Below are 18560 nucleotides of genomic sequence, written 5' to 3'. Positions count from 1 at the left end.
ATAGGATGATAGTAGGCTGTTTTCCCGGAGCCTAGCCTATAAGCCTAGTCAAGAATTTTGCTCATGTTCCCTCCCTCAGTCAGCATCTGTTTCCACTGTCCAGCAGGGACACAGTTGGGATCCCAGGAGTATATTTTCTGTTTCCCATCCAGTTGTCCAGGTTCCTCTTAGAGGGCTAGAGAGGTACTCTGCTTGACATGGAGAGGGAGTGTATTCCACAGACGGGGAAGTCATTGGGACACAAATCTATCCCACCAAAAAGTTCTGTTAATGTCACAGACCAGGTTAAGGCCTTGCATATGGGTTGCGTGAGTGGAGTTTGTCTTACAGATATGCAGCAACTGCATCAAGGCTGGGTCTGAAATGGCCTTGTATGCCAGACACAGGTCACCTCTGAGCAGTCTGTATGAGACTAAGTAGAGGGACAGGACTTTAGCCTATCTTTATAGGATACGTGTTTGAGACCCTGGATTTTCTTGGTCAAGATCCTCTGTGGTCTCTTCATCTGCTGCATGTGCTTGACAAGGTACATGCCGAAGCAGGCATTGTACTCGATAAAGGGTCTGATAAGGGAGGAGTACAGGTGTTATCACCGCCTTGTTCCTGGATGAAATACCCTTATTTGAGGTTCAGATAATCTGTCACAGGTAATTATTCTCTGATTAAGGCAAATAACTTTACAAACCCTGTCACAGAAAAGTAAACATTGCTCGGAAGTAAGTTGCATAAAACTCATTCATAACCAGAGAATACACAGTATCTTGTGGTCAACTGTCAGATGTTGGGTTGTCTTAATAAGAAGAGTGCTTCCAAAAATACCTGTTCTAGAAACATGGCATGTTGACTGTTCAATCTGTGTACATTTTTTCTCATTAGAAAGGGGGAACATTAAGTCTCTGTGTTTACTATAGTTTTTGTTTGGGACTTTTACTGTAGCATCTCTTGTAAGAAGCTTTTAATACAGGACATTTTCCACTTTGATACTTGCAACAGTTTTTGGCTTACTTTCTGGAAATGACCAAGTATTTTTTTCTCAAGTTTAAACCATGAACAGTGTGTGTATCTCAATGGTGTAAAGACTTAACCTAGTTTGTGCAACCTTTTCTAGAGGTTGTGCCTCATTTAACTTTTTTTTTTTTTTTTTAGGGAAGATCATATTTCTGCAGCATAATGTGAAATTAAAATATGGATGCTTCGATGAAATATCTTCATGTAAAGAATACACAATATTACACTGTACATTTAGCAAGATTGTTGGCGATGTAGTGAGGAGAAATGGTTACATATGTCAGTAGAATGTGAACAGAGACTAAACAGGACTCGTGTCTGATAAACTGTTAGTCCTATCTTTTTTTGGCCTCTTTCCAGAGCAAAGGAAAGTACTGAAAGTGAAATTACACATTTAAATGAATTGCTACATGCAGTTATTCTACTTTGCATTTGTCCATTCACTGTTCTGAAATCCCCACAATCTAAACCACAGTCATAAGGCTGCTCTTTGTTAGGGCAAAACCTGAGAATCATTCCTTATCAGAATGCAAGGACGACTTTGCCTACTTGCTTCTCTTGTGCTGAAAGTGGTGGAGGAAGCATCCAGGCACTTGCAAAGCTAACCATGGTGCTTCTGTTTAGTCTGTGTTTTAACTGTTTCTAATGCTTAATGATTTTTGCGCCCATACAAGCTGATAACCAAGATGGTTGTCTTTCTTCCCACCATTCCTACAGCTTTGTACCCGTGTTAGAGTAGAACAAATAAATAACAAGGCATGTTGTTAGACCGTGCTTGTGAGCTTGATCTTTAGCATAGCTGATTTTATGCTAGAACATGCCTGTGTGCAGTTGGTTAAACTGCTGTTTGTGCATTCTCTATGCAGCAGTGTTATGCAAGATTTCTTTCCACAGCCCTTGGAGGCAGCACACCCTTATAGCTTCATTATTGATTCAGAATAGGTCGAGCGAGGGCAGTGTCATAAAATTCATATCCAGTGCTGTCATTTGTTGAAGTGAGAAAACATACTTGTAAGCAAGTGTAATATTAGTGAATTGTCAGTGGTGTAGTCAAGGACCCATTTGTGCATTGTCTCCTGTTACCACCTCTGCGTGAGAGTTTTGTATGAGAATGACTGAATGATTGGAATACTGGGTGATTTGGTGGTAGAACAGAACATCAGTTGTCAGTAGTAGGGTCATTGGTGTTTACTAGGCTAATGACCATAAGGGCCTTTTTAAGCCTAGCCATGCATCCCAATCTGACAAGTTCTGATACCCTTGATAAGTGTAAGCATGGGTCCTGGGGATGAACCATGTACAAGGTTACCCGTTTGCATCAGAGACATAGGTGCCAAACCAGGGATGAATTTCCAGTTTCCCATTCAGTTGTCCAAGTTGCACTTGAATTGGATTAGGGAGAAACTCTGCTTCACATGGATGGGGAGGCTGTTCCATAGATGGGATAGTGTTTGGGATACATACCTCTGTCTCCAGCAGGTCCTATTTATATAACAGGCAAGGTTCAAGTCTTTAGATGGGTAATTCTGGTACTGTTTGTTTTGTGGATATGCAGGAGGTACATCAGAGTGTGGTCTGACAATGCTCTGTATACCAGCCATAGATCTCCCCTCAAAAGCCTGTAGGAGACAGAATACAGGGATAGGGTCTTGAGGCGGTCTGCATAGGACATATTACTTATGCCTTGTATTCTTTTAGTGAGGAACCTTTGTGGACGTTCCAGTTGTTGGATATGCCTGGTTAGGTACATACCAAAGGGGGCATTGGACTCAATGATAAGTCTAATGAATGCCGAATACAGTGGAACAATGACTTCCTTGGACTTAGATGCCATACCTTTGTTTATAAGTTGTGCAACATAAAATGATTTCCTCACCACTGTAGACACATGATGATCAAAGACTAGATTACTATCTGTGTGTGTGTCCCTACGTCCCTGACTATTCGGTGAACTCTAAGGGGTATGTTATCAATGTGATAGTTACCAGGGATGGCTGACTTCCCAAAGGATACTATTATGCATTTCTTAGCATTTAGTTTTAGGCATTTTAGTAGCTCTACAGAAGCAGAAAGAAGTTTGACTTTGGGCATCTTAAATATTGTTAACCAATGAGGCTTGCAATATCGGACAGAATGCGTTCAGAAAATTGGAGCGGTGGGGACAGATAGATTTCAGGACTTCAGGTAGCTGTGAAGAATGAAGTGATTCAAAACTTTTTGCCAAAACATTTGGAGGTCAAGCATGGAGTGAATGGTGAAGAAATTGTCGCAGAAGGCAGAGGCAATGTCCTGGGATCTTTTTTAATTTACTCCATTTTGTTGGCAATTACTTTGACAGCTTCAGCATAAACTGTAGAATAAACATGTCTGAGATGGGGGGGGCGATTTGAAGACACTGTAACTGCTGTAATGTTTAAACGTAATACTGGGTTTTAGAAATGTGTGTATGTATGTATGTGTATATATATATATGTGTGTGTGTGTGTCTATATACACACACGTGTGTGAGAGATTATATCATGAAATGTAGAAATTACAACGTATCGAACTTCAAAATATGCAAAAAGGACTGAATGCACAAAATACTGGCCACTAATAATACTGAACTACAAAAGATTTAATACTTTTCTCGCACTAAACAAAACTTTCAGTAAACCCCAGCTACAAAACCAAGGTTGTGCTATTTTTGTAGTGGTAATGTTAGGACAAGTGCTTTTAGCAGTGCAGTATGTATGTTTGGTTAATGGCACATAAGAGTTTAGCGCACAGTCACCCTACTCATGTGCTACCCGTACCCCTAACCTTTTTGCATTGGTAAATATCCTTTCTCTAACAGTACCACTATACAAGACAGTATGACATGGAACACACACTGTGCAAAACTTGCACATTAAATTAATCTTTCTACCTAACATTTAACATGAACTTCAACCTGCAAATGCTTGCACATTTTCTTCACATCCTTATTTACTATGCTATATAAACTTTAATTCCACTTTATTAACATCTCAGAAATGTACATTCAGTCATTGTATGAGTGCTGTAAATACAAAATGCACAAAACCTTCTGTATTTTTGAATTATATAAAATACTTGAAAAATAAAACTGTAATGGGGAGAAAAACACGAATCTCAAAACATTGAAAATGCAATAAAAAATTGTTCCTGCAGGAAGGGGTTCAAGCCCCCCCCCATATCCCCCGTGTGGAGGACTGTACCTCCACAGCCCCTGTAGTTTATATATACCAATGCTGAGATCACACAACAGTGCATTAAAGCAACCCCCTTCCCCCACTGTGTACTATTCTTTAATTGCAGATAGCGGCAAAACAAACAAAAAAATGTAGAAAGCACCTTCCGCTAATCCACAAATGCACAGCCTCCTAAACTCGTTCTCACTATCTAAATCCACTCCCAAACATTACCCCCCCTTTACTTTTTATGTCAGACTTTACTTGTATTTTAGTCTAGCTAAATAATTAGTGTGGTCTTGGTTTTACATTTTGAGAACGTTCGTCTAATGCTGGCTTTCACTTGTCACTGTCAGTTTCACTATATTGCCGGAGAATTCACATTCTTTGTTCCCCTCAGTTTTTAAGAGCCAGGACATCCCTAAAGTAAATTTGCATTTCCCTATCCACTCATTGGGGTTTGTTTTGAAGAGATGACCAGCTTTTTGGTGGTTGTAGTATTGTTTCATTTGACATTACAATGAGATCAGAAATGCCAATAGTGATATGTAAAAAAAAAATGGGAATTGTGGGAACAATAAATGCAGAATAATGTTTTGGAGGAGGAATGATATGTAAAGAAGGCAGGATTTGACTGAGAAATGACTGGATAGATTTTAAGTGATGTATAATATTTGCAGCTAAAATATGTCAATATGATTTGCTTCATTTGTATAAATGTCTGATTGTCTGTCATAAGTGCTAATTTAATAAAGAAGTTTCTTGTTTTGTTTTGTTTTTTTTTAAATAAGAAATGCCGACAGTATTAAATGGGCAGAAGTTGTGATATGTCAGTATCCTGGAACTGTGTTGCTCTACCAAATGTATCAAAGTGGTACAATGCAGTTGTGCCTGCTTTTTGATTTGTACTATATTTTTCTGTCACCCTGTTTTGATTGCACATTTTTAATGCTGTTGATATAAAGTTTCAAAAAAAAAAAAAAAAAATAGAAAGATTTCACTGAAGCATTTTAAATGTCTATTCACAAAAAGGTTTGAGAACGTCTGCTTTGTATTGAGCTGTGTTTGTTATCCAAAAATAAATGGCATGCTCTATTTCCTTTACAGTGACATCTTGTATCCAAAAGATACATGCAGTCCTCATAGCGGTGTTCCTGCAGATGTGCTTTGCAGGGGGAGAGATTTTATTGTAAGTATATTAAAAATACACTTTCTTGGATCTTGAAGCAGAATATGCTCCCTTTTCTATTTATATGGGAACTTTGTATGTAGTGTATTTTGTTTAGTTAGTTTGAACAAGTTAAGTGAACTGGCTCATTGGGGCCCTTTTTCCTCCAGGTTTTATTTAAGAGTCGAAAATAGTAGAAGTAAACAAGACAATGGCTGGCAGAATTGAATTACAAATTATGAAACAGTTGTATAGAGGAAAAAAACATGATATGAATTACATGTAAAGTACAACAATAACAGTAAGTAGTATAGTTAAGCTGAAGAGTAAACTTTTTTTATAAAATCTAGTTATATAACAGGTAGCCCAGATGTATGTAAGCTAAAGTAGGAAAAAGATGTACGTAGGAGAGATGGAGAGTAATGAGGACTGAAGAAGGGAGGATAAACTCAACAAAATACCTCCTGATATACAACAATGATATCTAAATGCAGGTTCATTTAAGTGTGCACACCACTGCATATTAAAGCTGCACTGTCTTTTGCATTGTTGCTGCGGTTTTCCTCTGACCATCAAGCGTAGTGACATATTTGATGTTGTAACTATACCCCTTCCCCCAAGAGTCCTGTGATTTACTTTGAGGGCAAGGAGTGAGCACTGTATGAGTGGCACCTTAATCTTCAAGAATTGTAATTTTCTGCTTAAGCCCTAACCCCACTGCATACATCCAGTAACCTTTCTATTGTTTGGCATGCAGCAAGTGTGACTGAAGATGTAAGTCATTGCCACTTGTGTTGCAGCTCCCCAAGAAAGCCATGCCCACTTGCAACCAGCACTTCCATGTGGTCTCCATTCTTTACCCTAAACAGAGGCAAGCCAGCTGAGCTGCATCACTCCTCACTTCCCATATGCCTGCTAACAGATACCCAAACCACTGGTTGAACTTGGTAGCCTTGGTGATGGTCTGGGCTTTATCTGTGTTCAGCAAAATGGCGAGGGTGCTGGGCCTTTAACTGTTCAGTGTCCACAGTGCATGCTGGAGTGCTGCCTGTAGCATGCCTATAGCTCTAATTTTGCAGGCATCTTTGATTATGTCTGTATCTAGCACCATGATGCTTTTTACGAAGACTGCAATCAGTACAGTTTAACTAAATCCCACTAGTGAATTTTCTGTGTTGTGTAGCTAGAATAAACTGCTTACATATGGAAGAATAGCATTTAAGTGAACAAATAAAGCAAAATGCTGCTTTACTTGCCCATATTAATACTTTTTGTATGTATTTAAGACGGAATGCAGCAAGGAATTTGGAATTTAATGCTACCTTCCCAAATATAGTACCCTCACCACAGATGGGATGTTTTGGGACAGTGTTCCTTTTCAGGAATGCAAAACTAATACACATTGGCTATTAAGAAACATAAATCCAGATTGTAATGCTAACAGTTGACAGGTTTTCAGTTTGCCATTTAAGTGATCATAATCAATTAAAGTATGCAAAATGACAGACTGCTTCTTGGGAGGAAAAGCACTAGCCCATTGGTAGTATTGCTTGGATGGACTCTGTATTGTTCATTCTGAATCATTCTTGACTTTTGGATACTGTCTTTCCTCCATTACTGTGTGATAAGCTTTAGGAGGAGGGTGGAGTGTGTGATTGAACAGAACTTTAGTGGATGGATTTGCACACTTATTGATTGATGATGACAGTGAAACATACTCAAGAATAAATTTGTGGGCACCCATCCAGTTGTCAAGTTGAAACTTAAAGGAGGTCTTTGTTATATTGTTTAACTTGCAATAAGGGTTTCACTTTAAAATTCAGAAATACTTATATATCAAAATTCAGTATCTCGGGACTGTAAAGCCGAAAACATAAAAACCCGAAATCCCAAAAGCACGAAATTTAAAATCGCGACTGCCCACATACACACTCCACACACAAGCACACATACACCTTCCTTCCTACACTACAAACCAGCACACACCAACACAATAAAACAGACACACGAGCGTACCCTACATATAAACCCCCACTACTTACATATACTAACTCTGAGGTCGGATTAAAAACACACAAAAACCACCACTGCAAACTCTGCACTCCCCTTGCACAAACACACATCACATACATACAAATACCACCACTCTCAGCACTTACACACTCAATCTTACTTACCCTAACCCACACCTCAAAACTCCAAACACACACACTAAAATCCCTACCCAAAACCCCTAGTAAAACATCACTTACCTGAATCCACATCCACATATCAGACTGCACATCATGAACACAGGGAATCCCACGTCATGTACACGCATCCACAACCGCAGATTCGACATTTATGCATTCGGCATTCTGCAGTTTACCGCAAGTGCAGTTTCAACACTTCCGTCTCGAGCTACTGAAGTTCAGTATTTCAGTAGTTCGAGATTATGAAGTGAAACTACAGTAAGAGCTTGTTCCCTAGGTAGGGGATTCTTTGGATGAGGAATTTATCCTTTCAAGAGATCTTGTTTATGTTGTAGTCTTTTGAGGGAGTGTTTTTAGTATTACCAATATTTCCAAGGTGAGGGCTGTTAAAAGCAAAGGATCTTTCTAAGCTCCGAGGGCAAGGCAGAGATCACTGTGAAGGAGCCAATATTAGACAGAGAAAAGTGAGAGGGCTTTTTAGTCTGCCTGAGTAACTTGTGAAACCAAGAAAACTTATTAATGTTCTGTAGTCCTATCTTGCCTTCATTCTTACATATGGGTTCGGAGCCGATCCTCGGCTCTGACTCGGCCTGTTACAAAAGTCAAAGTCTTCTAGTTGGCTCGTGGCTAGGTAGTTATCCCATAGTGCACCAGTACAATCCCCAGATCTCGTTTGCCGCGTCTACGAGTTCAGATGTGCTTCTTGCTTGGCCGTGGCTAAGTTTAAAACTTTTCTATTATTACTATATTACTGTTTAACTTTAGCAAATTATCTGGTTCCAGATAGAGTTCTAGTAGCGTTAGAGTATTTTCAGACCTGTTTGTGTTTTTTTACTTTAAATTTCTTAGTTGTTGAGAACTGGTTGGCCGTTGGCCCTTGTTGTTCTCGTTTGGTATCCTCTGTGGTAGTCCTTTTCTAATTAACGTGCGCATTCGCACTTATTTTGTTATATATTGTGTGCAGTGTTTCTTGTTATTAGATAGTTTAGAATTTAGATAGTTACTTAGATATTTACTTATTCAGCTTGTGTGCAAGGTCCTTTGGCAGTTCTGACCCTTTTTGTCACCACGACAGCGTTTTGAGCGTAGATTTATATTTGAGAAAGTTGGACATTTAGACTTTGCGAATTGTGTGTGTGCTGTGTAGTTGATCGTTTCTGACCTAAGCCTTACCCTTTACACCTAGGTCCATTTAAGTTAGAGGACTTAGTTCTCTGTCTCTCTTCTCACTTCCCAGGGCTAGGCCCATTTGAGTTAGAGGACCTAGTCCTCGTTGTGATTGTGTTGTTGCTTAGCCAGTTATGTCTAAAGAGGCTAAAGACCATAAACCTTCGGGTTATAAAAAATGTGTAAAGTGCTCCCAGAAAATGTCAATTATGGATGGCTATAGTAATTGTGTTTATTGTCGCAGAGCTATTCATTTGCAGACTTGTTTGTTTTGCCATTCCTTCAGCCCCAGAGTTCTTCAGGAGCAGAAGAACAAGCTAATTTTGAAAGGTGGTCTCAAGCCTTCCTTCGAGGAAGACTTGGTCAGTTCTTCCTCTTCCTCAAAATCTCATTCCTTCAAAAAAGAGAAGATTAAGGCTACCAAGAGGCATTCCCCGGCACCATCCGGCACATCGGAACTGCCTCAAAAGCTGTCTAAGGTGGATAAGACTTCTACCTCCTCGGCTCCACTGTCCTCAGAGCCAATTGAGGTTGTTGATATTGGCACTTTGGTTTCGGCCCCAAGCATTTTGGAGCTGACTACTGAGAGACCATATTGGAGCCGGTCCAGAGATCCTTTGCCGGTCTCCCCAACATTAAGATTTCCAATCTTGCAGAGGTCCAGATCACCCACACTGTCTTCCAGATCCTCCAGGAGTCTGTCAGAGGAAGATGTGGAGAGAGTAGTGCTTAGACTCCAGAAGTCGTCTGCCTTGCCAAAAATGTTTGCTCTTACCCAGTCGGTTCCAGAGCCACCTGAGTCCATTCCCCCTATTGTGGTACTCCTCCATGCTGCACCGGGCTTTCGGAGCCAGAGTGTTCGGTACCACTTGTGGAACCCTCGGTTCCAGCTCACGTCGTGGCTCTCTCGAGGTAAAGTTCTGCTTTGACACCTTCGGTGCTGTCCGTGGTGTCTAGGAGCCAAAGTTCACTGGTCGGCCCCAATAGGAATACTTGGACCCGAACCTCTTCGGTTCCGAGCCTCCCCCTCAGTGCGTCAGCTAGGGTGAGCTCAGATATTACATCCATCTCTGAGCCGATGGCTTTCTCTGTCTCCTCGGAGCCGAAGAGGTCTGCCTTCGAGATGATGAATGTGCTGTCCCGATCATCAGCCCCACTCAAGGGTACCGACACTCTTCCCCCTCTGGCAGTGACCTCTGTCTCAGCACCTACTCTCTCTCTCTTGAAAGCAGAGACCCACAACCTCAGGAGCTCTCAGTTGGTGGCCCCCAGTCTTCCAAGACTTCCCCTGAATATCCTTCTGAGGAGCCCCCTTGGAAGAGGACATGCAAGAGGGAAGCATGTAGACTCCCAGGATAAGGCCATTACCTCTGACACTGAATTTGAGGAGTCAGAAGGCCCCCCCCCCCCAAGTCATCCTCTGATGATGTCTCCTTTGTAGACATCTTGGAGATCCTTAAGCGGAGAGGCGGCTGGCCCACTGTTACCCCTTCTGATGAGGAGTCAGTGTACCTGAAGGCTTTTGGGTCTCAACTTTCAGCCTCTTGGCTGTCTCCACCTTTTGATGAAGTTTTAGACCTTATTAGTCGGAAGGTGTGGGAGACTCCTGATGCCGTGGAACCAGTTCCCAGGAGACTCAATAAATTTTTGTTTGCCCCCAAGGAGAGGGAATTCTTATCCAAGGAGTGTGTCTGTAGATGCCATGGTGGTGACACTGGCCACTAAGAAGGAACTAGCGGAGACTTCATCTGTCCATCCGCCGAGTCCCGAACAATGGACATATATGGGAAACGTATCTTTTCATCAGCAGCATTCACACTCATCACTGAACTATCTAGCACATTTTACAAGGCTTCAGAGAGATCTCCTTAAGGAGTTGGGAGATGCTCTACATGGTACATCTACTGAAGGAGTCCCTGATAAGATTTCTGCTCAGTTGTCCACCTTAAATTCCATTGTTAACTCCTTCATGAGGCTGATTTCTCATGCAGCCGATGGAGCGAGCAGGGCAGCGGGTTCAGGAGTTTCCCTTAGGAGACGCTCCTGGATGCGCTTGTGTAATTTTGTGGAGCCGTTCAAGTCTACCTTTACCAACGACCCCTTTGACGGTTCTTCGTTGTTTGGACCTAAGGTAAAAGACACGCAAGAAGGGGAAATGCTGTCTGCCGTGGGAGTACGTTTCACCATCCCCTCTAGACCGTATCCCAAGGGTCAGAGAGGTGGTAAGATGTGGTTCAAGAAGACCCAGAGATTTTTCCCGGATGCACAGGGTGACGACTCTTTCAGAGGCAGACGAGGAGGAGGAAATGGTAGACGTCACACCAAAGGCAGGGGAGGCCCACAAAACCAGGAAGGCCGTGATTCGTTTCTAGGCTGTTCCTATCGGCGCTCCTGATGTGGGACCCGGCTGTGCTTCTCTTCACATTTCTTTGTATCCAGAAGCATGGGTAAGCATCACCCCAGACAAATGGGTACAAAGAATTATCACCAGAGGTTACTTCATACATACCCTTTTCTCTTCCACTTCATATTCCCAAGAAGTTCCCGGATGTTCCACCCAACCACAGGGATCAAGCAACTTTAGAAGTGGAAAAATTGCTCCCAAACAAAGTCATCCAGACTGTCCCTGCAGACCAGGTAGGATCCAGAACTTACCCCAGATTCTCTTTAGTGCCAAAACGTACAGGGGACTGGAGGCCCATCTTGGACCTCAGCAAGCTCAATGAATCCGTAAAGAGCAAGTTCCAGATGGTGACACTGCAGTCTGTGCTCCCTCTGTTAGGGAAAGACACTTGGATTTGTCAATAGACCTCCAAGATGCGTACTACCATATAAAAATGGACAGAGTGTAGAGGAGCCACTTACGCTTCTGGCTGGGAGCCAGTCACTTCCAGTTTCGTGCTCTGCCCTTTGGTCTCTCCACAGCCACCAGGGTGTTCACCAAATGTGTGGCAGTCGTGACAGTTCACCTGAGACATCTAGGATTCCAAGTGTTTCCATACCTGGACGACTGGCTCCTGACCGCCCCCACCAGGCATCTACTCCTTCAAGCCAGAAATTCCACTATCCCAACTCTGTGCCCAATTGGGGATCACTATAAATTGGGAAATGTCTGCCGTAATCGCCCTCTCAATTTGTGACTTTTATAGGCGCAGAAATAGACACAGTCGCCATGTTAGCTCGTCTTCCTGCAGAAAGAGCACAGAACCTCATAACAAGTTTTCCGTATACTTCCTCTGCAAAATGTCAAGGCAGAGTGCTGAAACTCTTAGGGACCATGGCCTCCACAATAATGCTAATCCCTCTTGCCAGATTACATATGCGGATTCTTCAATGGCTCCTATCATCCCAGTTGTCCTTTCAACAACTGCCTGTATCTCACCACATCATCCTAACAGAGTCTTGCAAAAAGGACCTCTGTTGGTGGATCCAACCCGACCAGCTAACGACAGGCACTCCATTCCTTCCTCGCCAACCTGTTGCTACTGTGACCACGGACGCCTCACTGATAGGGTGGGGGGGCATTATCTAGGCAGGACTGTCCAAGGCACATGGCAAAATCATGAGGCATAGCAATGTCTTAGAGATGAGGGCAGTGCTTCTAGCGTTGCAAGCACTTCATGACCTTCTTCCTCTTGGGCCGATAGCAATCCAGTCAGACAACATGTCGGTGGTATGGTATCTCAACAAGTAAGGTGGAACCAGATCTTATCCCCTTTGTCAGGAGGCGGTACGTGTTTGGGAGTGGGCGATATCTTCTCATCACTTTGTAGTGGCAACTCCCATCCCTGGGACAATCAGCATGATAGCCGACAAATTCTGCCGGGCAATCTTGATGCCTCATGTGTGGTCTCTGAAGTAGGAAATAGCGGAAGAGATTTTCCGCAGTTGAGGACGGCCTTGCTGTGATCTTTTCGCCAGTCCGATTAACTCCAAATGCAGCAGCTACTTTTCCATTATCCCCCCCCCCCCCGGGGGGGGAGTCACAGAGAGACGCACTTGTTCACGGATCTGCTGCTGCCACAATTAGGGTCCAGTTGGAAGAGATTTTCATTTTGATCAACATGAGTCTAACCTGATGTCGCACAGATTGTGTAAAACTTTCCTTAAAGGTGCTACTTTGCTGAGACCCCCTTTTCAGGAACCGGTAGCTTCCTAAGATCTGAACTTTGTCCTGTCCAAGCTAAGTTCTCTGCCCTTTGAACCTGCTCATTCATGTCCTCTGAAAGTTCTGTCTTGGAAGACTTTGTTTCTAGTAGCCATCACATCAGCTAGATGAGTATCAGAGTTACAAGCACTGTCTATCAAGCCCCCTTATTTGATTTTCCACAAAGACAGAGTTTCTCTTCGCACAAATCCATCTTTTATCCTTAAAGTTTGCTCTCATAATAACTTGAACCAAACTATAGAGCTGCCGGTGTTTTTTCCTAACCATTCCGATGCAGCAGAATACAAATTTCATCAGTTTGGACGTTCACAGACAATTATGGGTCTATCTTCACAGGACTAAGGAACTCAAAGTTAGATCAATTATTCATATCATTCGCTGATTCCAGACTAGGTCTCCCAGTCTCCAAAGTGACCCTTTCGAATTGTATTTCCTTCATTTATTCTTCTAGTGGAAAGACTTTACCATTCAAGATTAAGGCTCATTCTGCACGATCCAAGTCTACTTCTGCTGCTTTCCAAAGCAGAGTTTCAATTGACAGTATTTGTGCAGCAGCAACCTGGGCTACCCTTCAAACCTTTATTACTCATTACAAATTGGATCTGACCTCTAGGGGTAGAGCCTCCTTTGGTTTCACGGTACTCAGGAGTATTTTTCCGTGAGCCACCCAAGAGTAAGGTGTTAGGCACACTGTCCCATATGTAAGAATGAAGGCGAGATAGAACTACAGAACATAAAGAAGTTATGTACTCACCATAACGTTCCATGTTTGTAGTCCATCTCACCCTTCTTACGAGCCCACCTACCTACCCCTATCCTGGACGGATCTGGAGACAGGATAGTTTTTCCATATAGAGTGGAAACCTTTCATTATTGTTGTTCTTTCTGGATAACCTTAGATGTTCTTCGTGTTTCACTGTTGCAGTCATCACTTTTGGGTTATCTGTTTGCAGTAGCCCTCAGTTGGCCTGATTATCAAAGTATTGAGTCCTGCGTCGGCTGCTGTCTCATCTTCCGTGACATCAGGTAGTCAGGGATATAAAGCATGCAGCCGATGTCATTTACATCGGTCTTTCTTGCCATGCGGTGCCCGAAGCAGATGCAGTTCGCAAGTGCCATTTGGCCGACTCCTGAAATTTTCATTTTTGAGTTTCAGAACCAAAGTCTTCAACTAAAGCTAAGTACCCCATTGAGAAAACTTTTTTTCTTGCTCTAAACCGATGTCAGTAAACGTCAATAATTGTATTTCTTGTGAAAAGCAAATACCTCATAAAGATTTTCATTCGTACTGTATTCCTTGCCTAGGCGCTGACCACGACGTACCTCGCTGTCGGTTTTGTGCCTTATTTAAGCAATGAACTGTTTGGTATATTTATGCTTGTATTTTGGTACTCTATTCAATTATCCAGATATGTCTTCGGTAAGCCATCCAACTACCGACAAAAATGCAAATATAAAGACAGAGACAGGCTGCCTAGGTCCAAATCTGCCGACGACGCTTCTCCTAAGCCAGTCGCAAGTTCGCCGGTATTCGGTGAGGTGCTTTCACAGCCCCTGATACCTGCTACTTGAGATTTGCAGGCCTCTCCTGAGACCCATTCGGAGTCCGGTATGCCGCAAGATGCTTCAACTGTGGAACCTGCAGCTGTCTCTACCTTGGATGGGTCCAGAGCTGCTTCTGAGGGTGTATTCAGGCCTACTGACTTGCATATTAAACCAATGCCTTCTTCTTCTTCAAGGCCAAAAACTCGAACTATGCCTAGAAAACAGACGCCCAGACCTAAAAAACAGATGATAAGAACGGCTGAAAACCTTATTACTTTAATCAGGGGAAGCCAACCTTCCCCCTCTAAGAGACCTAGGACTGAATTTGCTTATGATACTTCTGACCAGGATTCTGAAATTTTTGTTTCCTCTGATGACCAGGATTTACCCTTATCTACCTATGAGGATTCTGATGCAGAGGACTCTATTCCCTCTGCCCCCACCCCCAGAGGATTTCTCTTTTGCACTCTTATGAAGTACTTTCGCTGGGAAAGCCAGGATTACTCTGATTCTAAAAACAGGCTTACAGATTTCTTACTCCTGCCCCAGCACAGGCCTTTAGCTATCTCTCCTGTACTAGACATTGTTGATGCCTTTTCTGAATCTAGCTTGACCCTTGACTCTACCTCCTGCTTCCAGAAAACCTGATAGATATTACAGGGTTGCTGACTCTCACAAGTTCCTTTTTAAAAATCCTACTGCGGATCCTGAGACCATTTCACAGGGACCCAAGGGCATCAAGGCTACTACTGCAAAAAATCCTACCCCCTCTGATAGAGACTCCAGGGTGCTGGATAAAAAACAGATAAGAACGGCTGAAAACCTTATTACTTTAATCAGGGGAAGCCAACCTTCCTTCCCCCTCTAAGAGACCTAGGACTGAATTTGCTTATGATACTTCTGACCAGGATTCTGAAATTTTTGTTTCCTCTGATGACCAGGATTTACCCTTATCTACCTATGAGGATTCTGATGCAGAGGACTCTATTCCCTCTGCCCCCACCCCCAGAGGATTTCTCTTTTGGTGAAACCCTGCATACTCTTATGAAGTACTTTCGCTGGGAAAGCCAGGATTACTCTGATTCTAAAAACAGGCTTACGGATTTCTTACTCCTGCCCCAGCACAGGCCTTTAGCTATCTCTCCTGTACTAGACATTGTTGATGCCTTTTCTGAATCTAGCTTGACCCTTGACTCTACCTCCTGCTTCCAGAAAACCTGATAGATATTACAGGGTTGCTGACTCTCACAAGTTCCTTTTTAAAAATCCTACTGCGCATCCTGAGACCATTTCACAGGGACCCAAGGGCATCAAGGCTACTACTGCAAAAAATCCTACCCCCTCTGATAGAGACTCCAGGGTGCTGGATAGATGGGATGGGGTAAGAAAGTGTACACTTATGCAACTTTGGCCATTAGGACCTTGAATTGCCAGTTTCATATGTTAAAGTATCAGCAGCATATCATTGGATTGCTTAAACAGAAAATTATGTTGATTCCTGACTGTGCTGAAAATAAGAATTTACAGGATTTAATGCATTCTGCCGAACAGGTTGGAAAGCATACTTTGCAATGTGGTTTTGATTCACTAGAGGCATCTTGCAGGGCTGCTGTCACTGGGTCTGTACTTAGAAGGCATGCTTGGCTTAAGGAGCAATCCTTGCCAGATCACGTTAAATTTAAATTGCCTAATGCTCCCTTAAATCAGGACCGCCTGTTTGGCAACAGAGCAGAAGAAGTTCTTAAAAAGATGGAGGACAAAGCTAAATCTATGCAAACTGTTAAAGATTTCCTACAAGTACAGCCTCCAAGATTTAGTAGGCATTGACCCTCTTAAGAAATGGTCTTTTCCTGCCTCTTCCAGGTCTTCTCAGTCCAAACCTAGAACTAGCAGAACACCCAGGCTTCAGTCCCAGGGTGCACATAGGACTAAACAGTAGGGGGCTCCCACTTCCAAATCAGGGAGTAGTAAGACTCCACCCTATGGTAAACTGTCTCAATGACTTAACTTTAAAACTTCCAAGCACTTTTCAACTGACTGCTACTTTAGGGGGAAAGATTACTCTGCAGGCAAAAAACTGGGAACTCATTACCCAGGACAAATGAGTTTTAAATATAGTTTCCCAAGGATACAGATTTAATTTCCACACATTACCAACCCCAAACAGTTGGCCAGATCTACCCCCAAATCAGTGGGCAGAGGCTCAAAAGCAAGTACTCTCTCTCTTAAGCATAAAGGCTATTCAAACTGCATCAGAAGAGGAAAAGGGACAAGGTTTCTACTCAAGACTTTTCCTGGTACCCAGAAAAGACAACTCTTGGCATCCTATCCTGGACCTTTCCATATTAAACACCTTTTTGGTGATTCCAAAATTCAAGATGCTAACTTCACCAATTACTTCCGATGCTACGCAAAGATGCCTGGTTGGCAACACTGGATTTAAAAAAAGCCTACCTGCACATCCCAATCAGGGAATCTTGCAGAAGATACCTACGCTTCAAAGCAGGCTATTTGCACTATCAGTTCCCTGCACTGCCCTTTGGCTTATCTACTGCACCCAGGGTATTCACAAATTGCTTAGCTCCAGTCATTGCATTTTGCAGGCAAAGAAATATTCAAATATACCCATACCTGGACGATTGTCTAATTCGGGCAGAAAGCCAGGACATACTTTTGAATCATCTGGCATTTGTACAAAAGGTGTTAACTTGTTTGGGCTACACCATGAGCGAAAAGAAATCACATCTGGTACCCTGTCAACAAATTATATTCCTGGGAGCAAGCTTGAACACAACTTCCCAGATGGCTTTCCTCACACCAGAGAAACAAATTAATTTGACAACTTACTTCAAACTAATGGCCACAAAAACCCTGCTATCTGCAAGGCAAATACTGCAAGCCTTGGGGTTCATGGCCTCCTGCATTCTCCTAATTCCATATGCAAGACTGCATATGAGGAAACAGCAATGGTATCTAAAAAGCCTATGGTGTCAACATTCTCAAGATCTAGAAGCAATGATCCCTAGCATACCTTGCCTACGGTTAGAGTTCCTTTGGTGGGCAGAGGCCTGCCTCCAAAACAAGGGACTACCATTCACTCTCCCACTGCCGCCCAAACCCTAACAACAGACTCCTTAGACTATGCATGGGGGGGCTCACCTGGCAGGGAAGTGCATTCAGGGCAAATGGAACCCAAGTCAAATGCACCTGCATAGCAATCAAAAAGAAATGTTAGCTGTACAGAATGCTCTGACAGCCTTTGAAGGACCACATTCTTCCAGGATAATTAATGGTAAGAACGGACACCACCACTATTATGTGGTACATAAACAAGCAGGGGAGTACCCATTCTTACCCCCTCTGCAGACTAGCCATGGGTCTGTGGAACACAACCTTGGGCTACCAAGTGCATCTACAGGCTCAATTCCTGCCAGGAAAACTAAATACACTGGTAGACGAACTCCGCACAAATCTCATGGACCCACACGAGTGGAATTTGGAACCAAAGATTTTCAACATGTTGATAAACAAATGGGGGAGCCCAGATATAGACCTGTTTGCCTTCCCCCAAAACTACCAGCTGGACCAATTCTGCACATGGACTCCCCACAAACAAGCTTAGAAAGTGGATGCTCTGTCCTTCAGCTGGAAAATATATCAGTTTATGCCTTTCCTCATCTGCCTCTCCTCTCCAAAGTACTGCTAAAGATCAAACAGGACAAACCAAGGACGATACTGATTGCACCAGACTGGCCACGCCAACACTGGTACCCCGTCTTGCACAGTTTGTCACTGCTGCCTCTATGGCACCTGCCTCAGACCCCTACCCTGCTGTTACAGCAGGAGAGCCAGATTCTGCACCCTCAGCTTCAAACCTTGACCCTGGCAGCCTGGCTAATTTCCTAATCTCTCCATTACCATCCCTCAGCAAACAAGTGTTTGGATGTCATTTTGGAGGCAAGGAGGCCTAGTACTAGAAAATCTTAAGCTGAAAAATGGAAAAGATTCTGTGCCTGGAACCAAACTCAAGGGATGGGCACAGCAGCACCCGATTTACCTCAGATTCTTCAATACTTAACTGAGATGCTTCACAAGGGCCTTTCTTTTTCATCCATCAAAAT

The 18560-nt window shown here is 43.0% G+C and overlaps 1 protein-coding gene across 3 annotated transcripts in view; it reads left to right on the top strand.

The window, feature by feature from the left end:
- POLR3E (RNA polymerase III subunit E) overlaps positions 1–18560 on the top strand; it is an 892447-nt gene that overhangs the window by 485290 nt on the left and 388597 nt on the right. For all 3 annotated transcript variants that reach the window (XM_044089628.1, XM_044089629.1, XM_044089630.1), the window contains one exon: positions 5307–5388. In XM_044089628.1, coding sequence (XP_043945563.1) covers positions 5307–5388 — 82 coding nt within the window. The remainder of the gene's footprint in view (positions 1–5306; positions 5389–18560) is intronic.

Source organism: Protopterus annectens, chromosome 12.part0 (assembly GCF_019279795.1).
Source record: "Protopterus annectens isolate FY-2018-M chromosome 12.part0, PAN1.0, whole genome shotgun sequence".
In the NCBI taxonomy this organism is placed as follows: domain Eukaryota; kingdom Metazoa; phylum Chordata; order Ceratodontiformes; family Protopteridae; genus Protopterus; species Protopterus annectens.
This window is presented reverse-complemented; position numbering and strand designations above follow the sequence as displayed.